Below are 16,374 nucleotides of genomic sequence, written 5' to 3' on the forward strand. Positions count from 1 at the left end.
CTTATGCAACAGGTTACCTCAGTGATTATAAATCTAGTTTTAGTTGGGCTAAGGTAGAAAAACTAAACAAAGTACAAACCAATCCAATCCAATCCAATCACTTAATATTTTATAGGGTCAAAAGTGATTGATAAGGGGTTAAAAATAGTTTTATTTAAAAAATTTAAGGGCTCCAGGCAACAAAATAATCCAAAAATACAAATAAATTTGCAAATATATATACATATTTTTTTTATTAAATAACAAAACATCTATACGTTTTACAACATGCAATATAGCTGAAAGAATGTTCGGTAACCGTCGGTCATGCAAAACGGAAGCATCGAATCATTCTATGTCTGCAGGTGCGTCATCGTTATATTTTTATACTTTATTTTTCACACAAAAATTGCCTCGTCTAAAGAGAAACAGCCTTAAAATTTAAACTTTTCAACTAGTGTTGAAGTCTTTTTTTTTTTTTTGTCAAATAAAATGAGGCAGTCAGATAGCCACCTATTCCAACCCATATTTGAATATTTTATCAGTTTGTTTCTCACATATGGCAAGGATGGCTTTGTCTGAGAGAGCAATGAACAATTTATATTCTTAAATGTTAGTCCTTGAGAGCCATACTCATAATTTAAGAGTAAAAATAAAAAGACAATTTCAACACTTTTAAAGTACTACAAAAAGTCTCTGAATAAGGCAGCCAGTTGGGAGAGTGGTTAGAAGGTCCGGAGCACACTGTATATTCATTTAACAAAACTCTTTGCAACACATGCATGGGCAACACGGAATCTTGCACTTAAACTGCTGTATATTATTCCATTCCATATCAATCAATTTATTTGGCAAGAAAAAGCACCAGGCTATACTTACTAAGAAGTCATTGCCTCGTCGACACATTTACTAAACTAATGGAAAAGTCTCAAGCTATCTCATGCACAGAGAATAAACTGAATGCCTATTTCATCATTCAGTACCTTTAAACTCATTGGCAACTATTGACATTCAATTGGGGTAAACTGGGAGAACTGGCTGTGAAGGCTCATTTTGCAGTGCCATTGATGACGCTAGATGGCAGGAATTGCCAGCCACTCTCAATCAAAATTGATTGGACCTCTAGCACCATCAATGGCAGCCAATGTGTTTATAACCTTATTTAAAGTGCCAAAAAAAAAGAATAGTAGTGGAGATATAGAAGACTTGCTTAAGGAACGTAATCAATAAATGGGAAAAAATCTTTTACCTCAATTTTAAGAGCTGCGATTTGACAAATTTAAAATAAAATTGAAATAATCTAAATTTGGCTGCCCAGTGGCACGAGTGCTTAGCACGTCCCCTCAAAGCTCTGGGGTTCTGTGTTCAAATCCAGATCGGTTCACCTGTGTGGAGTTTGCATGTTCTCCCCGGGCCTGTGTTGGTTTTCTCCGGGTACTCTGGTTTCCTCCCTCATTCCAAAAACATGGAAGATAGGCTGATTGTAATCTAATTTGCCCCTAAGTATGAGTGTGAGCATGAATGGTTGTTAGTCTCCTCGTGCCCTGCAGTTGCTGGCCAGCAATTCAGGGTGTCCCCGCCTCTGGCCTGAAGTCAGCTGCGATAAGCTCCAGCACCCCCCACAACCCTAGTGAGGATAAAGCATTTTAGAAAATGAGATTAGATGAATTGAAGCAAAACCTTTGCATTTAATGACACATGGTTGGTCCAAGTTGTTTATTGCCTCTCCCAATTAAAGTTTACTGCAAAATTCAACATAAAGGAAAGAGCAATAATACTGGCCAATGAAACAAGTGTTTTGGAGGGTAATGGAATAGATTTTTAAAATTTAAATGGGGAAACATGATATGAGACAAGTGCTTTGATTATGATTGTTCACGGAACTAGAAAACTCCAAAGCCATCACTGTAATTTGAAAGGATTTACAAATGGGAGTTTTTCTTGCTTCAACATTTTATTTTTGGATAAATCTGACTTGAGAATGAAATATGAAAAATGAACTTAGTATCTTCCCCATTTCAGCAATTGAAACTTTTTTCCCATCTGTTTTATCAGTAATGTGCAGTCAGTTAAAGATTTTTGACTGTTCAGTTTAAAGACAAGTCTCACATGAGTTGGCCAAATGTGCACATTCGAACATGTCAGTACTACACATTCCTTTGAGAAAGATCAATAAAAGCAATTCACCAACCCGGCTCACCATGCTTTATCCCAAAAAATGTGTTCTAAAAGGGGATGACTTGAAACCAGTGTTGAGAGCCATTTGAAAGTAGATCTAAACTTTAAAAAAGGGGATTAGGATTTGAAAGACAGTCAAGAAATAAGTCAAATTAGCAAGAGTGGATATAACGATTCTTGAACATTTATTATTGGCACAAATGTTGTAAAACGTGACAACAAAGTGATTAACGGATATTGTTTATGTGCACCAACACTCCACGTCAGATATATATAACTTAAGGTGCACATTAATGATGAGCAAAGTCCTGCTACCTAATGTGGAATTTACTCAAATGGTTTTTGGACCCCTTGAACAAAAGGGAAAACAGTGGGTACTGGCAGAATACAAAAATAAACAAAAAGGCTAAATGTTGCATTCAGCAACTCTATTGTACATAAGCAGATATGGTACTCGAGTTACTGTATATTAGGGCTGGGTGATTTTGAAAAGAAATATCATTTTTTTTCTTTAAGAATAGCATTTTCAGTTCTTTTGGAAGCAAAAAGAGTACTAAACACACAGGTTTTTAAATTGTCATGGACATTTCTACCATGAACATCTAATTGAACAAATATTTTCACAGCTAATCATCAAAATTGGCCACAAAATTTTCACGATCACAATCTATAATCGACCAGCTCTATCTATTATACATGCTATTTCCAAGGTGTGAAAACACGTGACTCTAAATAACTATCCATTAGTGAACAAATACTTAAAACAGCAACCAAAAGTGTACAGTGCCTTCAAAAGAAAAACAACACAGCAAATAAACACAACACCACTTTGGAACACTTCCATAAAAAAGACAGTTCTGCTCCTTTCTGAAATAAAATGGTTTCCTCTCTTAAAATGGACTTCCACAAATGCCAATAATAAAATAATTATTAATGGATTTTCAACAGAGTAGCAAATGAGAGAACCCTCAGTTATAACTTGCTAGTCTCTACCAACTCAATATCACAATTGTAAGCTTGAAAAGCACTGTAGTATATGTATTTGCAAAGAAGGTTACATAATACTGCAGTGAGCAACAGGAGTGGTCCCCAGTTAGGAAAAATGTATTATAAAAATAACCTAAAATAAAAATTAAAGCAAAAGAGTGAACGCTTTCAATTAGGTGAGGCGATCGATAACTTTTACAATACAGCACACACAAGACAAGATGGAGGCCAACAGCACACAGTTGATTGGCATCAGTTAAATCGATGCATTGTCAGAAAGAGGTATGGGGGCTTTAGGTTCCGCTTTCACCCAACCCAATCTCTTCTTTAACAATTTGTCCTCATTGTTCAACTTGGTCCGGATGGCCGATTTGATCATGCTGCCATCTACACCAAACTTGACCGAGACATGCTCTGAAAGGGAAAAGAAGACATTATGAAGGCAAGACGTTCCGAAAAAAAGTACGTGTGTGAAGTATATGTGGAAAACAAGCCATTAATGAAGACAAGATGTTCCAAAAAAAAGTAAGAGTGAAGTATGTGTGGAACAGTTTAGGAAAAATGTACAATAATTTAGGTAACATATTTTGGCATGTGTCCTGCTTGGATAGAAAGGGGGCGTCCTACGCTTAATTTCATTTGGCAAAGCAAGTCTTTGAGCAGGAATGTTTATGTTGTAAGAACAATATTGTAGGAAAACTAAAACTTGATATCAAGTTCTCCGCCTACCCTAGTGTTTGATACCACATGGGACCTTTTCAAACATACATTTCACAACATATAAGTCCATAAGATGCATTTTACCCCGTGTTTCTCTCCACGCTCAGTTAGAGTCCAAGGTATAGGCATCTCTCCACACTCAGTCAACGTCCAAGATATTTTAACAAATCGGGTTCTAATGTTGATGTTGTGTTTTCCTACCATCTCCTGAGCGTACCTGTAGTTTACGTATGACTGCACAAAAACAAGTACACCCACCGCCAGTGTAAGTCATTAACATAGGAAAAGATCGCCCTCTTGTGGTTCAGTGTTAAAAATAACAAGTGGAATGATATAATATTGTGTGACTAATTTCACACATCACTCGCACTGGGGTATAGGTAGCACCTCTGGCCAAACCTTACATCTCTCATCTCATTTTCTGAACCACTTTATCCTCATTAGGGTCGCGGGGGGTGCTGGAGCCAATCCCAGCTGTCTCCAGGCCAGAGGCAGGGGACACCCTGAATCGGTGGCCAGCTGATCGCAGGGCACAAGGAGACGGACAACCATGCACACTCACACCCATATTTAGGGGCAATTTAGAGTATCCAATCAGCCTACCATGCATGTTTTGGAATGTGAGAGGAAACCGGAGTGAACATGCAGACTCCACACAGATGGACATGACCTGGATTTGAACCCAGGACCCGAGAGCTGCGAGGCCGACGGGCTAACCACTCGCTCCACTGGGCCGCCCCAAAACTATATTAATATATATTTTTTTTTAAACTCCAAATTATAGTCCGGAAAATACGGTATACGCAATTTTCAGACATGGCTCACTTCAAAAGTTATCTGACACTCTAGGGCAGGGGTGGGCAAACCATTCCACAAAGGGCCGCAGTGGGTGTGGGTTTTCATTCCAACCCATAGAGAGGGTACCTTTTCACCAATCTGGTGTCCTACAAGTGCAATCAGTGGATTGCAGTCAGGTGCTTCTTGTTTTCTGCAGAAATCACATTGGTTAAACTGTCTGTGCTGGATCGGTTGGAACAAAAACCTGCACCAACAGCAGCCCTCGGGGACCGGTTTGTCAATGCCTGCTCTAGGGAGTTCATCGACAAAAAAATAGTCTCGTTTTAAGGCTGACAATTGTTGGGTTGACAAAATTTAAAACAAAAAAAACGATAGCCACACTTTTCTAGGAGGAAGCTGCTATGCTAGGGTAGACAATTGGCTGGCCTTTTTAATCAAGCAAGGGATTCTATCACCAAAGAAGGCTCCATCTGATACTTGGTGCCAATGTAGAAGAAAACGTTAGGCTAGCCAGTTTTTTGACACATTTTAAGACCGCTGCAACGAAACTGCTATGCTGTTGCTGACTTCTGTTAGTCATTAGTCATGGAGAATTCAAGAAGGAAAGATATTCTTGATCAATCAAATCTTATTGAGTAACATTTGTGTAAATAGCCTATTTTCAGAACATGGACTTAAGTGGCCAGATGGGGCTATTTTTACATTTGTATTTAGTGGTAAAGCTTGATTGATAATCAATCCCTGACATTGGCTCATAATCAGCAACTTACCAATGATACTTCTGAGGATCTCAGGTGGGAGTTGGGGTTTGGGGAAGTCTTCCCCACTCATAGAGTTCCTGCGGCCCTGCAGCGAGTGTGTGGCCAATGTCTCTCTGTCAAAAAGCATCATGAGCAGAGCTGTGGTGTACTTCTTGTAGTCTGAGATTTCGCCGATGTGCTCATAAAGGTTCTTTGGAACGCGGATGTTCTCAGCAAGGTACAGAAAATTGTTGCCATCCTGCAGGTGAGAAAAAGAAAGGTGACAACACACATGCTTTCTGGTCCATTGAGACAAACAAACGAGTGCCGACCTCGGACTTGTCGGCCACTGCTACGATGTCGGTCGTGTGCTCGGACAAGAATTTGACATTTTCATCTTGAGAGTTGTTCTCCGCCATCATCGGGTCGGTCCCTTGGAGGACATTATCCAGAGTAGCTCGAAGTTCATGAGCCGTGTGTCGCATCTCCAGCATGAGAGTGTTCATCTCTGAGGAGACCAGGGCAAATGACCATTATGTATTAGCATATGGACAATGAAATACACACCCAAATTGACTTTTCGCAAACTCTGCTCCAAATACCACCATTGACCAATCATATGTCCAAGCAAACATTGCTAAGGGACAGTCTCTGTCAAGATTTACCATTCCCTCTTTGTCGCACTGCTTATTTATTTGGTTAATTTAAGTGTTACCTGAACACCAACTTCCATACAACTTTATGGAAGTCTCGGAAAAGATCAACGGGCAACGGATGTAAAAAATGGTGAAGCGGTGTTCCTACGGCTTATGTAAATCGGACACATACCCCAAGAGATTATCTGGGGGAGTGCGGTTCTTTAACTTTCAAAAGACGGAAAAAAAAAGTGGATTCCAAATTGACTTAACACTCTGGACGTATAGTCTCACTTCCTGCTAAATGTCCAGACATACACATTCTCTTAAGGCAGTGGTTCTTAACCTTGTTGGAGATACCGAACCCCACCAGTTTGATATGCGCATTCAACCAACCCTACTTTAGTGTAAAATAAAATATATTTTTTTTCAAATTCAAGATAAATAAATTCACGTGATCATCTACAGCCAGTGAAAGTCAAGCAGGCCATGTTATCGTGAATAGACACGATGAGTCGATGTGTCTTGACCTCCGTGGCAGAGGATCCACCGAACCCCAGGGACCCCCTGTCTCAAATGTAAGAACTCCATACAATACTGTACACAATAATGTCACATTTTATTGCATAGTTATGCAATAAAATAGATTGGTATTTGTTACTTTTTTAGCGTATGCGGTGATTAGAACAATTAAAAACATGTTTTTTCATTGTAATATCCTATGTTAGGCATTTTATTCAGAGGGTGGGAACGGATTCAATAGTATTTAGTTATTTTATATGGGAAAAATGATTTGAGATACGAGTAAATTGACATACGAGCTCGGTCCCGAAACGCATTAAGCTCGTATCTTGAGGTATTACTGTATTCATAAATTGAAGAAGTCAGGCATTTTTGCTGAGTTAATGTATCACTCATGTTTGAAGAAACCAAGGGTAGACCAGAATGTTAAGTGACAAATCAGTTGTGACATCCAATGTATTATAAAAGTAATGTGTAATCCAGTAAACATTTTGGGATCATATATTATTTTTGTCCCCCAATACTTTCTTCAACACTAATATAGTTTGGCAAAGGGAGTTCAAAACATTAAGGGCTATCTATGCCTATTCCCAACCTCACAAAAAAACAAAAACAAAAAAAAGTGAATTTTTCATTTGCCCACACACCTTTTATCTGCCTAAGTTCTCTTTCTGCTAAAATTCGACACCGTCGTTCATATTTGAGTTGGGCCTGGAGCTGTTCTATCTTCATCAGCAGGCTGATGGTGTCCGTTCGGATGCCTTCACTGGCCTCCTCTTCAATTTCCTCAAATTCCTGTTGAAAAAGCGAGAGGAACTATCGACTGTGATGGGGAAAAGAACAAATCAGCACAACTGGCAACCTCCGTTGATCCCATTTCAGGAGTACTCTTGTCCCATTTCCAGAGATTTTGAATGCAATTCACACAAAATTGATATAAAATGTAAAAAAAAACATAGGATAATTTAAATCAGTTATTATCATGTTTTACATTAATTAAAATATTGTGTTTTTGTAAAGTTCTTATGTAAATCCAGCCGGAACGACGGCGAGCATCAAATTAGTGTGGTCGCCGTCATACTGGGTGTATTGACAAAAGAACTATATATCCCAGCAGTCACTGCACAGTACTTTTTCTACGGGGAAAATAGTAGAGTCGGGGGCTGCTTGCCGTAGTTGTAAGAGCTGTAGAGGATGGTGTACTACCCAATCGACTGATTTATTTCATTTTATCGTGATAACAATTTTAGTATTGGTCCATATATAAAGCGCACTGGATTATAAGGCGCTCTGTCTATTTTGGAGAAAATTTAAGACTTTTAAGTGCACCTTATAGTCGTGAAAATACGGAATTGAAAAAGTACAGGATAATAAAAATAAGTTCATCTTTGTGTATGGGTCCTTCTACTTTTACGTTGGAGACGGCTTCCACATGGGGTATTTTGTCGGATACGAACCAATAAACTTCTGCGAGTGTCTGGGTTTCTTATTGGAAGTTTCATCCAAATTGCCATACATTTTGCGCTCCACCCGAGCAGGTATATTGATAAGACTTACCAGTGTTGTGTACGCCTACTTCCTGTAGAACAACCCCGGAAATGATAGTATTTGTTGGAAAACATAAGGCTGGTGGTTTAGTCAGCCTTAATAATACAGTCATACCTCTACTTACGAATGCCTCTAGGTACGAGTTTCAGGTTACAGAATTTTCTCGATGTAAATGAGTGACTTGAGCCAAGTTACGAAATCCCCCCCAAAAGTAAATGCATTTCCTTATCTGTTATTATATTTAGAATTCCCCTTATTAAACGAGTAAAAACTGTACAAATGCAACGTGGCACATATTTTCACACAGACACATAGGGCACACGTAAAAGTCTAAAATGTACTACGAAGAGGACGGCTTTAGGCCCTGGTAGAACCGGCTCTTGCCGCCATCTGGCGGACGAAAGCGGGTATTACACCGAGAACGGCCACGGCGGGAGATATTTCAGCGGTGCAGGGCTCATTTTTATATGCTTTATTTATTTTTAAGACATGAAGTTCCTTATAATGGTCTCTCATTTTTGTGTTTCCTCACATCTTTCATACAAAATTGGAACACTTTGCCCAATTCTAAAGGGTTTAGTTGGTAGTTGTGTGAGGACCGTGGAACGAATTAGAAAATTTACATATAAAGTACACCTTTACTTACGAAATGTTCAGGTAACAAAAAAAGTATTGGAATCAATTAATTTTGTAAGTAGAGGTACGAATGTACTTCCCTTATGATAGTGGCTACCTAATCAATCAATTGTGAATCAATTGCAACGCTGAAGTCGCACAAGACTAATCATTTGTCAGAACTTGTAACTTATATTTTTATGTTATTTATTTTTTGTCTTTTACCGGGAAAGCGCACTTTGTGGAGTAGCACCACCAATTTTGTCATATGCAGCTGTGTATGATGACAATAGGCTTTAGATTATTCGATGATGATGATAAAGCCCGTCTGAACAGAACTCAGATGATTCACAATCCATTCGCGTTACTGAAGTCATCCGGTTTACAGTGAATTTCGAGGCATTTAAATTGGAAATTTGGTATTTTTACGAAATGGTTGCTTTAAAAAAATGTAAGTTACAATTTTGGTGGATTTCCGGAGTTTAGGGAGGTTACCCGGGGTCCCGGAGTTCGCATTGCTTGACTGGGTAAACTCCGGGAATCCGGGGAAGTTGGCAGCATGAAAAAAAATCGTATTCTACCTCAGTGTTGATAAAAGGAGAGTAACTTGACTCGGCCAACTCCATTGGACCAGGGTCCATTGGGACCGTGTTGATCTTTAGCTTCTTTACCGGCGTTGGAGATGTAGTCGCCCCCGCCTCTCTCTTGGGTGGCATGAGGGTCTAATGGGGAAAATCTAGAGAGGGGAGACACGTTTTGTGTGGTTAGGCCAAGAAAACGGTCTCCATCTTTCAGGCGCGGAAGGAGGCGAAAATCGAAAAGTTAGTTCGAGCTCGACCCTTTCGCCGCCCACTTAGCTCACCCTCATAAACACTCTGTGTGTCAGGAGCAAATAAATTCACTTTCTAATGACACGATGATTGGAGTGAACCTCACCTGTCCCCTCAGTGTGTAGCGAGAAATTAACGTAAAACCAAAACCACTGAGGACAAAGGCAGTGCAATGTATGCAAATACTGCGTGGTAGAGGAAGTAGCAGTACAACTGCAGTAATAGAATACCTGGAGCCCGGTGTGATTCCGTCAAAGTTTCACAAGCAGATCGAAAGCTGTTGAAGCTAACGTTAAAGTAGGACTCCTCTTTATTTTTAACAGCTCTAGTATGACTTTTCCTGTAATAACTAGTTTTTAGTTATTTTCCTTAAAACGTGGAACACAATCAAACTATTTTTTTCTCAGAGGGACGTATTTTTCCTCGGGACTATTTCCGGCTACTACACGCCAAAAATCCGTGTAGGCCAATAGGATTTTGGAAACTTTTAAAAGGGCGGGATTTAGAGCGTATAACCCAATCAGAACAACCGTCAGACCGCCAATCGTTTTAAGTTAGGTCGACCTGCAAGTTACACATGTGGGTCCAAATCTTGACTTGAATCTTTATGCTAGTAGGAGCTTTTTTCCCGACAGCATAGTTTGTTTTCACAAGTTTCGCAATGTCTTCGTCTTTCTTTATGAAATCCAAAAGCATCAAAACGCCGGCGACTGTGAAAAAGGCAGCAATATTGAAGCGAAAGGTAAATGTGACAGTCTGGGGAGCTAGCTGTAGCTAATTGCTAAACTTCACTTTGCGTACCAACACATATAAAAGTCCACGTTTTACTGCATGCCATGATTTATGTTAACATTGTGATCTTTTTATAAGGGTGACGGCGCCGGTGGGGGTAAATTTAAAAGCAAAAATCAGAATTCAAGATATAATGAAGAGATTTCCAGCGACTCCGAAACTGAGAGGTAGATAAATCGTAAAAAAATTAGAATGTAATGTATATGGAGATATTAAAACATGCATTCCTATGTTCCGTGCACAGTCCGACAGCTGCCAAGAAAAGACCGGCCAAAGAAGAGTATGACTTTGACGAGACACCGCAAGAGAAGAAACTCAGATTAGCCAAACTTTACCTCAACCAGTTAAAGGAACAAGGTAAGCATCACATTTTACGCCATTTCCACTCCAGTATACAATCGCTTGCACTTTCTCATTCTGTTTTAATTAGAAGAGGAAAAGGGTGAAGATGAGGCATTTGAAACTAATGTCATTGCTGGAAGGCTTCAACAAGAAATGGTAAGACTGACTCGTATGAATACAAGTTTGAGTTTTAGGAAGAAGTTTTATTTGATATCCATCTTTTGTTTATTTGCAGCTTGAGCTTAAAGGAACACTCCAGCGACTCGTTGCCCAAGATGTGAGTTTAAAGTTAGACACTTTTTTTGAGAAATGCAACTATTTCATATTATACTTGATTTTCAGCTGTTGCCGCCCGACACTTCTGAAATCCGCCTATTAAGAGGACACAAGCTCCCAGTTACCTGCCTGGTCATCAGTCCTGATGATAAATGCATCTTCTCTGCTTCAAAAGATTGCTCCATTATTAAATGTGACTAACTGCCCAGTTCGTGTTAGACATTTATGCTGTTTGAGGAAAAATTGTCTTAAAAGATGTCTCATTTTGTATTTCCTCAGGGGAAGTTGAGAGTGGGAAAAAACTGCGGGTCATACCCGGTGGGAGGAAAGGTACGGGAGATCGCCACGTCGGACATACGGCTCACGTCTTGTGTATGTCCATATCATCTGATGCAAAATACTTGGTGAGCAGTTACACTGTGAATACTTGAAAAACAACTAGAGTATGAGCTATAATAGGTTTCTCTTTAAGGCCACTGGAGATATGAACAAATTGATCATGATTTGGGAAGCTGAAACGTGCAAGCATCTCTACAATTTTACGGGTCACAAAGGCCCTGTGTCGGTAGGTACACTCACTAACTATTGGATCTCAGGAGATTTGAATGCTTACCGTATTTTCACGACTATATGGCGCATCATATTTTAAGCTGCAGTATCAGTAATGAGTGCTATTTCTGTATTTGACACACACAAAGGACGCACCGTTTTTAAAGATGCAGCCAGGCATGGCAAAACATACACCAACTTAAACATACGGACACACGCTAAAAACACGTTTTTAAAAAGGCAACGGAAGCAAAACTGAGTTCGGTTGTACTTTATTTAGCCATTTTACAATGTACTCACGTCATCACCACCCACAAATCCATCAAAGTCCTCATTTTCTGTGTCCGAATTGAACAATTGTCCAAATGAGTCATCGAAAACGCTGAGTTTTATACGTTCGTCCAGGCGGCCACAATCCATTCGCAAATAGTAGCTAGCTAGTAGCTTGCGTAACTATTCCGGCGCTGCCTTCCACGCTTCGTAAAGCTGTGTTGATGTCGATGTCCAGGCCACAATCCATTGGGTGTATTGACAAAAGAACTATATATCCCAGCAGTCACTGCACAGTACTTTTTCTACGGGGAAAATAGTAGTCGGGGGTTGCTTGCCGTAGTTGTGAAAGCTGTAGAGGATGGTGTACCCTATCGACTGATTTATTTTATTTTATCGTGATAAAGCGCACTGGATTATAAGGCGCCCTGTCTATTTTGGAGAAAATTTAAGACTTATGTGCGCCTTATAGTCGTGAAAATACGGTACTTTTCTCTTTTGGGTGTTTTGCTACTACTGCTATTTATATTCCTGACTCTCAATCTAATGTGGTGTCTTTGTAATGCAATTTTTTTCTACACAAGAGCAACACAATTGTTGAAGATTGATTTGTTCCATTGAATAATTCATTCAATTTTGATGTAATTTTGTAGCATCCCACCTATGGTAAAATGAGCTGTATATCCCCTGTGAAACATATTTTCCCCATGTATATCTAAAGATGCACAGAGGAAAATGTGAGCACAATATGACTTTTAAGGTATTTCAGAAGATCTAGCATATCAAAGTGCCTGCGTGTTTGCTTTCAGGGTCTCTCGTTCAGGAAGGGAACACATGATCTTTACAGTGCCTCACACGATCGCTCCATCAAAGTGTGGAATGCGGATGAAAATGCCTATGTGGAAACCCTGTGAGTGATTTCACTTCATTGATTTCATGAAACAGCAAAATATTCCGTTTTAGCATATCCATCATTCTATACAATACACACTTGCATCAAATTGTCATATAATTGTACTCCAATAAATTCAATTATTATAGAGCAGTGGTTCTTAACCTGGGTTTGCTGAAATATTTTCATGTTGCCAATAATTCCTTGCCCCTTAAAGGCAGTATTTAGAAAATGTTTAACAATGGCTGAGGAATTTATTAACTTTTTTTTGACTTTTTTTCCACAATTTGGATTCTGTTCTCTTGTTTAAAAAGATTTAAGGCAGAAATTACTGCCAAAGGTGCTGCAGAGAATTATTGCGTGAAGGCTTTACAGAACTCGGAGGAAAACGATGTGTTCTGTCTAGCTCTAGGATGTTTGTAAATGCATTTTATGTTGGCTTTATTCCTCTTTCTATGCATTTACCCTCCCGTGATGTCTTTCAGTTTCGGTCATCAAGACACTATCACGGGACTAGACAGCCTAAGCCGAGAATGTTGCGTGACCGCTGGTGGGCGCGACCGTACCGTGCGTGTGTGGAAGATCCCTGAGGAGTCACAGCTCGTATTCCACGGTCACGAGTGAGTGTCTGCGCATGTGTCACTTATGGCGCTATTGCGTTAACTCCAAGATGTTTCTTTGTATTTTTTTCCCCAGGCCAAATGATTGTAATTGTCTTCAATAATTATAAATGATGTGCAGTGAATTAGTTTGTTAACATTTCTTGTGATACTGCACCCTCAATTACAGTGGTTATTCTTTTTCATTTGATATTCATCTCTTTTCAAGTATTTCTCATTCAGCTATTTAACGTAACATTATTAACTATTCCTTTAGAATGGTTTCGTGTCAAGACGAGGGCGCATTGAGCCCTTGAGACAGAACTTTAACTTAAACCAACAACTGGTTGTAAAACCATTGTAGTTGATCTTGCATTCATAAAAAGACGTAGGTGCTTTTAATAAACGGGACTATGTTTTATCGCAGGGGTTCAATAGATTGCATCCAGCTCATTAATGAGGAGCACATGATCACAGGAGCCGACGACGGGTACGTCATGTGTCCACCAAAACCTTGGACAAACATTTATTTTTGTTCTGATATAAATGCTCTCCCTCCTCTCTCTTTTTTTTTCCTGGGCTGACTCTCTCAGCTCAGTGTCTCTTTGGAGCGTTAATAAGAAGAAACCCCTCAGCACGGTGAAGCAGGCTCACGGTTGCCATGGCGACGACGGGCTGGCGCAGCCTCACTGGGTGGCGGCGGTGGCCGCACTTCAGAACTCCGACGTCGTGGCCTCAGGTGCGTCTGGCTGTGAGAGTCCTTCCCAACACACTCACGTATACAAAGGCTTTTAGTGGCCCGGCCGAATGAATGCAAATGTATTCCGTTTAGGATAACGCGCACACGCTTTCCTCTGGTTAAGTGTACCAGACGACACAAAACCAGCGCGGCTCTTTCGATCTGAAATAACAGCAGGTTGTGTTTCCCAGGTTCCAGCAACTCACAGGTGCAGCTTTGGAAATGTAGTCAGTATTATCGAGGGCTTGAGCGGCTTTTCAGCATCCCTGTGGTAAAAGACTTTTTTTGTAAATGCAGGGTCCTACAGCATTGTTCTTGTCTCATCCCACATCTCTGTTATCCCTCCCTCAGATTGGTTTTGTCAACAGCTTGAAGTTTTCGCACTCTGGTCACTTCTTGGTGGCGGGAGTCGGACAGGAGCACAGGTAACGTGCGACTGTTTCTATGGAAACGGTCCCATTTTAGCAATGGAAGTTTACTAGGTGCCACTAAGCGGCACTGTTGCACTTTTCTCTTATCATTTTGGTGTCCAAACTCACTTGTTAGTAAATTACACTATATTGGGACAGCTTTCGACAGCAAAAATTACTGATGATAAATAATGAAATCCTAAAACCCATCATTTCAATCTTGCCCAATAAAATTTAAATTCCCACTTAAATCTTACCATTAGTTATTTTAAATTGTTGATGCATGCGAATAGTCTTATTTTTTACAGCGTGTAGGCCTGTCAAGTTGCTGCCCATTTTGTTGTTGGGTTTGTGCACACTACCTTATTTCATCATTTTTATCTGTTAGTATATTTTAGGGATGTATACGCATCAATCCTTGGAGCCCAATTTATTTATATACAAAGAGTCATGTATGTGTCTGTTATTCAGTGGAGACTTGGTGCTTTGGAACTAGAGCAATGTTGGATCTGTTTGTGGTGGCTCTTGTTAATGATTCAGTTTTGTTGAAATCAGAAAGTGTCATAATTTTTCTTCCACTCCAGTATCATTCTGATAACAGATTAGCCACCACGGCCAATAATCCATAACACCATATTAAGGTGTTTAACCATCCGTTACTCTTAAAAGAAGCAGGGCATTTGGGCAAAAGATTTTGTTTATTTATTTCATCTTTTTGGTTATACTTTAAGATTTCGAAATATTATTACTTACACTGTAAAAAGCACATCAATTTTGTTTTACAGTTGTGTAATGACAAAGGCAATCGTTCACAGAGAGCACAAAATCAGGCAGAAAGGTTTATAATGTGCAAATGAATATAGCTTTGTTTACAAAAAACACTGTATCTACAGTTGTCCAAAAAGGGTTCTTCCATTTTGTTTTGGAAGCACACTGTCTTGTTTAAACAAAATATTCAGAATCAAAAGGGAAGTAGGGCCATTAGATCAAGCTGCTGATTGATGAATAACAGTAGATGAATGATGAATTGTACAAATGTTGTAACTGCTCCCATCCCTCCTATGCCTTTCAATTTCTACATCGTATCTGTGCAGGTTGGGTCGATGGTGGAGACAAAAAGAGGCCAGGAACGGAATCTGTATCATTCCCCTTAAGAGGAAAGCTCCAAATCAAGATCAAGTCTAGACATTTGAATGATGGACTTGTCTTTTGTTTGTAAATAAAGGTTGTTTAAAACCTTTTTTCTACAATCTAGCTTTTTATTTTGTATTTTTTAGGAAAATATTTTGATTGATGATTTAACAACTATGAAAATACTTAAAAAATCAAGTTTACGTAAAACATACCAACAATATGTTCATTAATAAAATACCTAAAGGCAATTTTCTCTTTAATAGCACCGGAACAATAGCACCATCAGGGTAAAGATAAAATAGGTAACTAAAAATCAAAGAATGATAACTGGAATATTGCGCTTTTCCTTAAAAGTAACATGAATTTCCTGCAACACTTTTGCAGTACTTATGCATGTGCATGTATGAAAGAGAGCAGAAACAAAAACTTTGTTCTAAAGTAAAAGCAAGAAACGAAAACTCCTATATTTAGATGAAAGTTCGATATAGCATCACCGTATTTTGCCGTTTAATATACCCCCCATTTAATATACCCAGGTTTATTAAATGGCGCACAAATGGGAAGGTACGATCCACTACGCACTCTTTATGCCATGACGGGGTGCATCAACGTTTTGCAGACTAAAATTACTTACTGCTCAGGTTAATACTACTTACTGCTGAATAAAGTCTGACTTGGAAATTTGATGAACTTAAGTATCTATAATTATGCCTCCATGAACACCATACAAATCTTGCCAAAAAAGCTGAGTTGCCGTTTATACCCGGGTATATTAAATGTCAAGGGTATATTAAAAGGTGCAAAGACAGGAGGCTCAAA

General features: G+C 39.3%; 2 protein-coding genes across 4 annotated transcripts; one reads left to right on the top strand and one right to left on the bottom strand.

Moving 5' to 3' along the window:
* Positions 1–2,325: 2,325 nt before the first annotated feature.
* On the bottom strand, positions 2,326–10,000 carry LOC144075562 (uncharacterized). Of its 3 annotated transcripts, none has more exons than XM_077602727.1 (5): positions 9,783–10,000; positions 9,304–9,458; positions 7,207–7,354; positions 5,433–5,910; positions 2,326–3,558 (listed from the first exon to the last, which is right to left on the bottom strand). In XM_077602727.1, exons 2-4 carry the CDS (start codon positions 9,436–9,438, stop codon positions 5,633–5,635), a joined length of 561 nt encoding a protein of 186 aa, XP_077458853.1. In that variant the 5' UTR covers positions 9,439–9,458; positions 9,783–10,000; the 3' UTR covers positions 2,326–3,558; positions 5,433–5,632. The 3 variants fall into 3 exon arrangements, with proteins under 3 accessions (XP_077458853.1, XP_077458854.1, XP_077458855.1); XM_077602728.1 differs by lacking the exon at positions 9,783–10,000 and adding an exon at positions 9,659–9,778; XM_077602729.1 differs by lacking the exon at positions 9,783–10,000 and adding an exon at positions 9,585–9,735.
* An 80-nt stretch (positions 10,001–10,080) lies between these two features.
* rrp9 (ribosomal RNA processing 9, U3 small nucleolar RNA binding protein) lies at positions 10,081–15,671 on the top strand. Its single transcript, XM_077602726.1, has 15 exons — positions 10,081–10,294; positions 10,423–10,511; positions 10,589–10,701; positions 10,775–10,842; positions 10,922–10,963; positions 11,029–11,155; positions 11,242–11,366; positions 11,435–11,527; positions 12,591–12,691; positions 13,159–13,293; positions 13,700–13,762; positions 13,866–14,011; positions 14,203–14,282; positions 14,363–14,436; positions 15,516–15,671. Exons 1-15 carry the CDS (start codon positions 10,214–10,216, stop codon positions 15,604–15,606), a joined length of 1,428 nt encoding a protein of 475 aa, XP_077458852.1. The 5' UTR covers positions 10,081–10,213; the 3' UTR covers positions 15,607–15,671.
* The last annotated feature ends 703 nt before the right edge of the window (positions 15,672–16,374 follow it).

This window comes from Stigmatopora argus, chromosome 6 (assembly GCF_051989625.1).
Source record: "Stigmatopora argus isolate UIUO_Sarg chromosome 6, RoL_Sarg_1.0, whole genome shotgun sequence".
Lineage (NCBI taxonomy): Eukaryota > Metazoa > Chordata > Actinopteri > Syngnathiformes > Syngnathidae > Stigmatopora > Stigmatopora argus.

Bases quoted from the DNA above. Each gene is read 5' to 3' on its own strand.
- LOC144075562 (XM_077602727.1), bottom strand. From the start codon at position 9,438: ATGCCACCCAAGAGAGAGGCGGGGGCGACTACATCTCCAACGCCGGTA. The intron at 7,355-9,303 runs GTAGAATACGAT...CTTTTTCAACAG, and splicing joins CTCCTTTTATCAACACTGAG to GAATTTGAGGAAATTGAAGA. The intron at 5,911-7,206 runs GTGTGTGGGCAA...TGGTCTCCTCAG, and splicing joins AGAACTTAGGCAGATAAAAG to AGATGAACACTCTCATGCTG.
- rrp9 (XM_077602726.1), top strand. From the start codon at position 10,214: ATGTCTTCGTCTTTCTTTATGAAATCCAAAAGCATCAAAACGCCGGCG. The intron at 11,156-11,241 runs GTGACTAACTGC...GTATTTCCTCAG, and splicing joins AGATTGCTCCATTATTAAAT to GGGAAGTTGAGAGTGGGAAA. The intron at 13,763-13,865 runs GTACGTCATGTG...TGACTCTCTCAG, and splicing joins ATCACAGGAGCCGACGACGG to CTCAGTGTCTCTTTGGAGCG.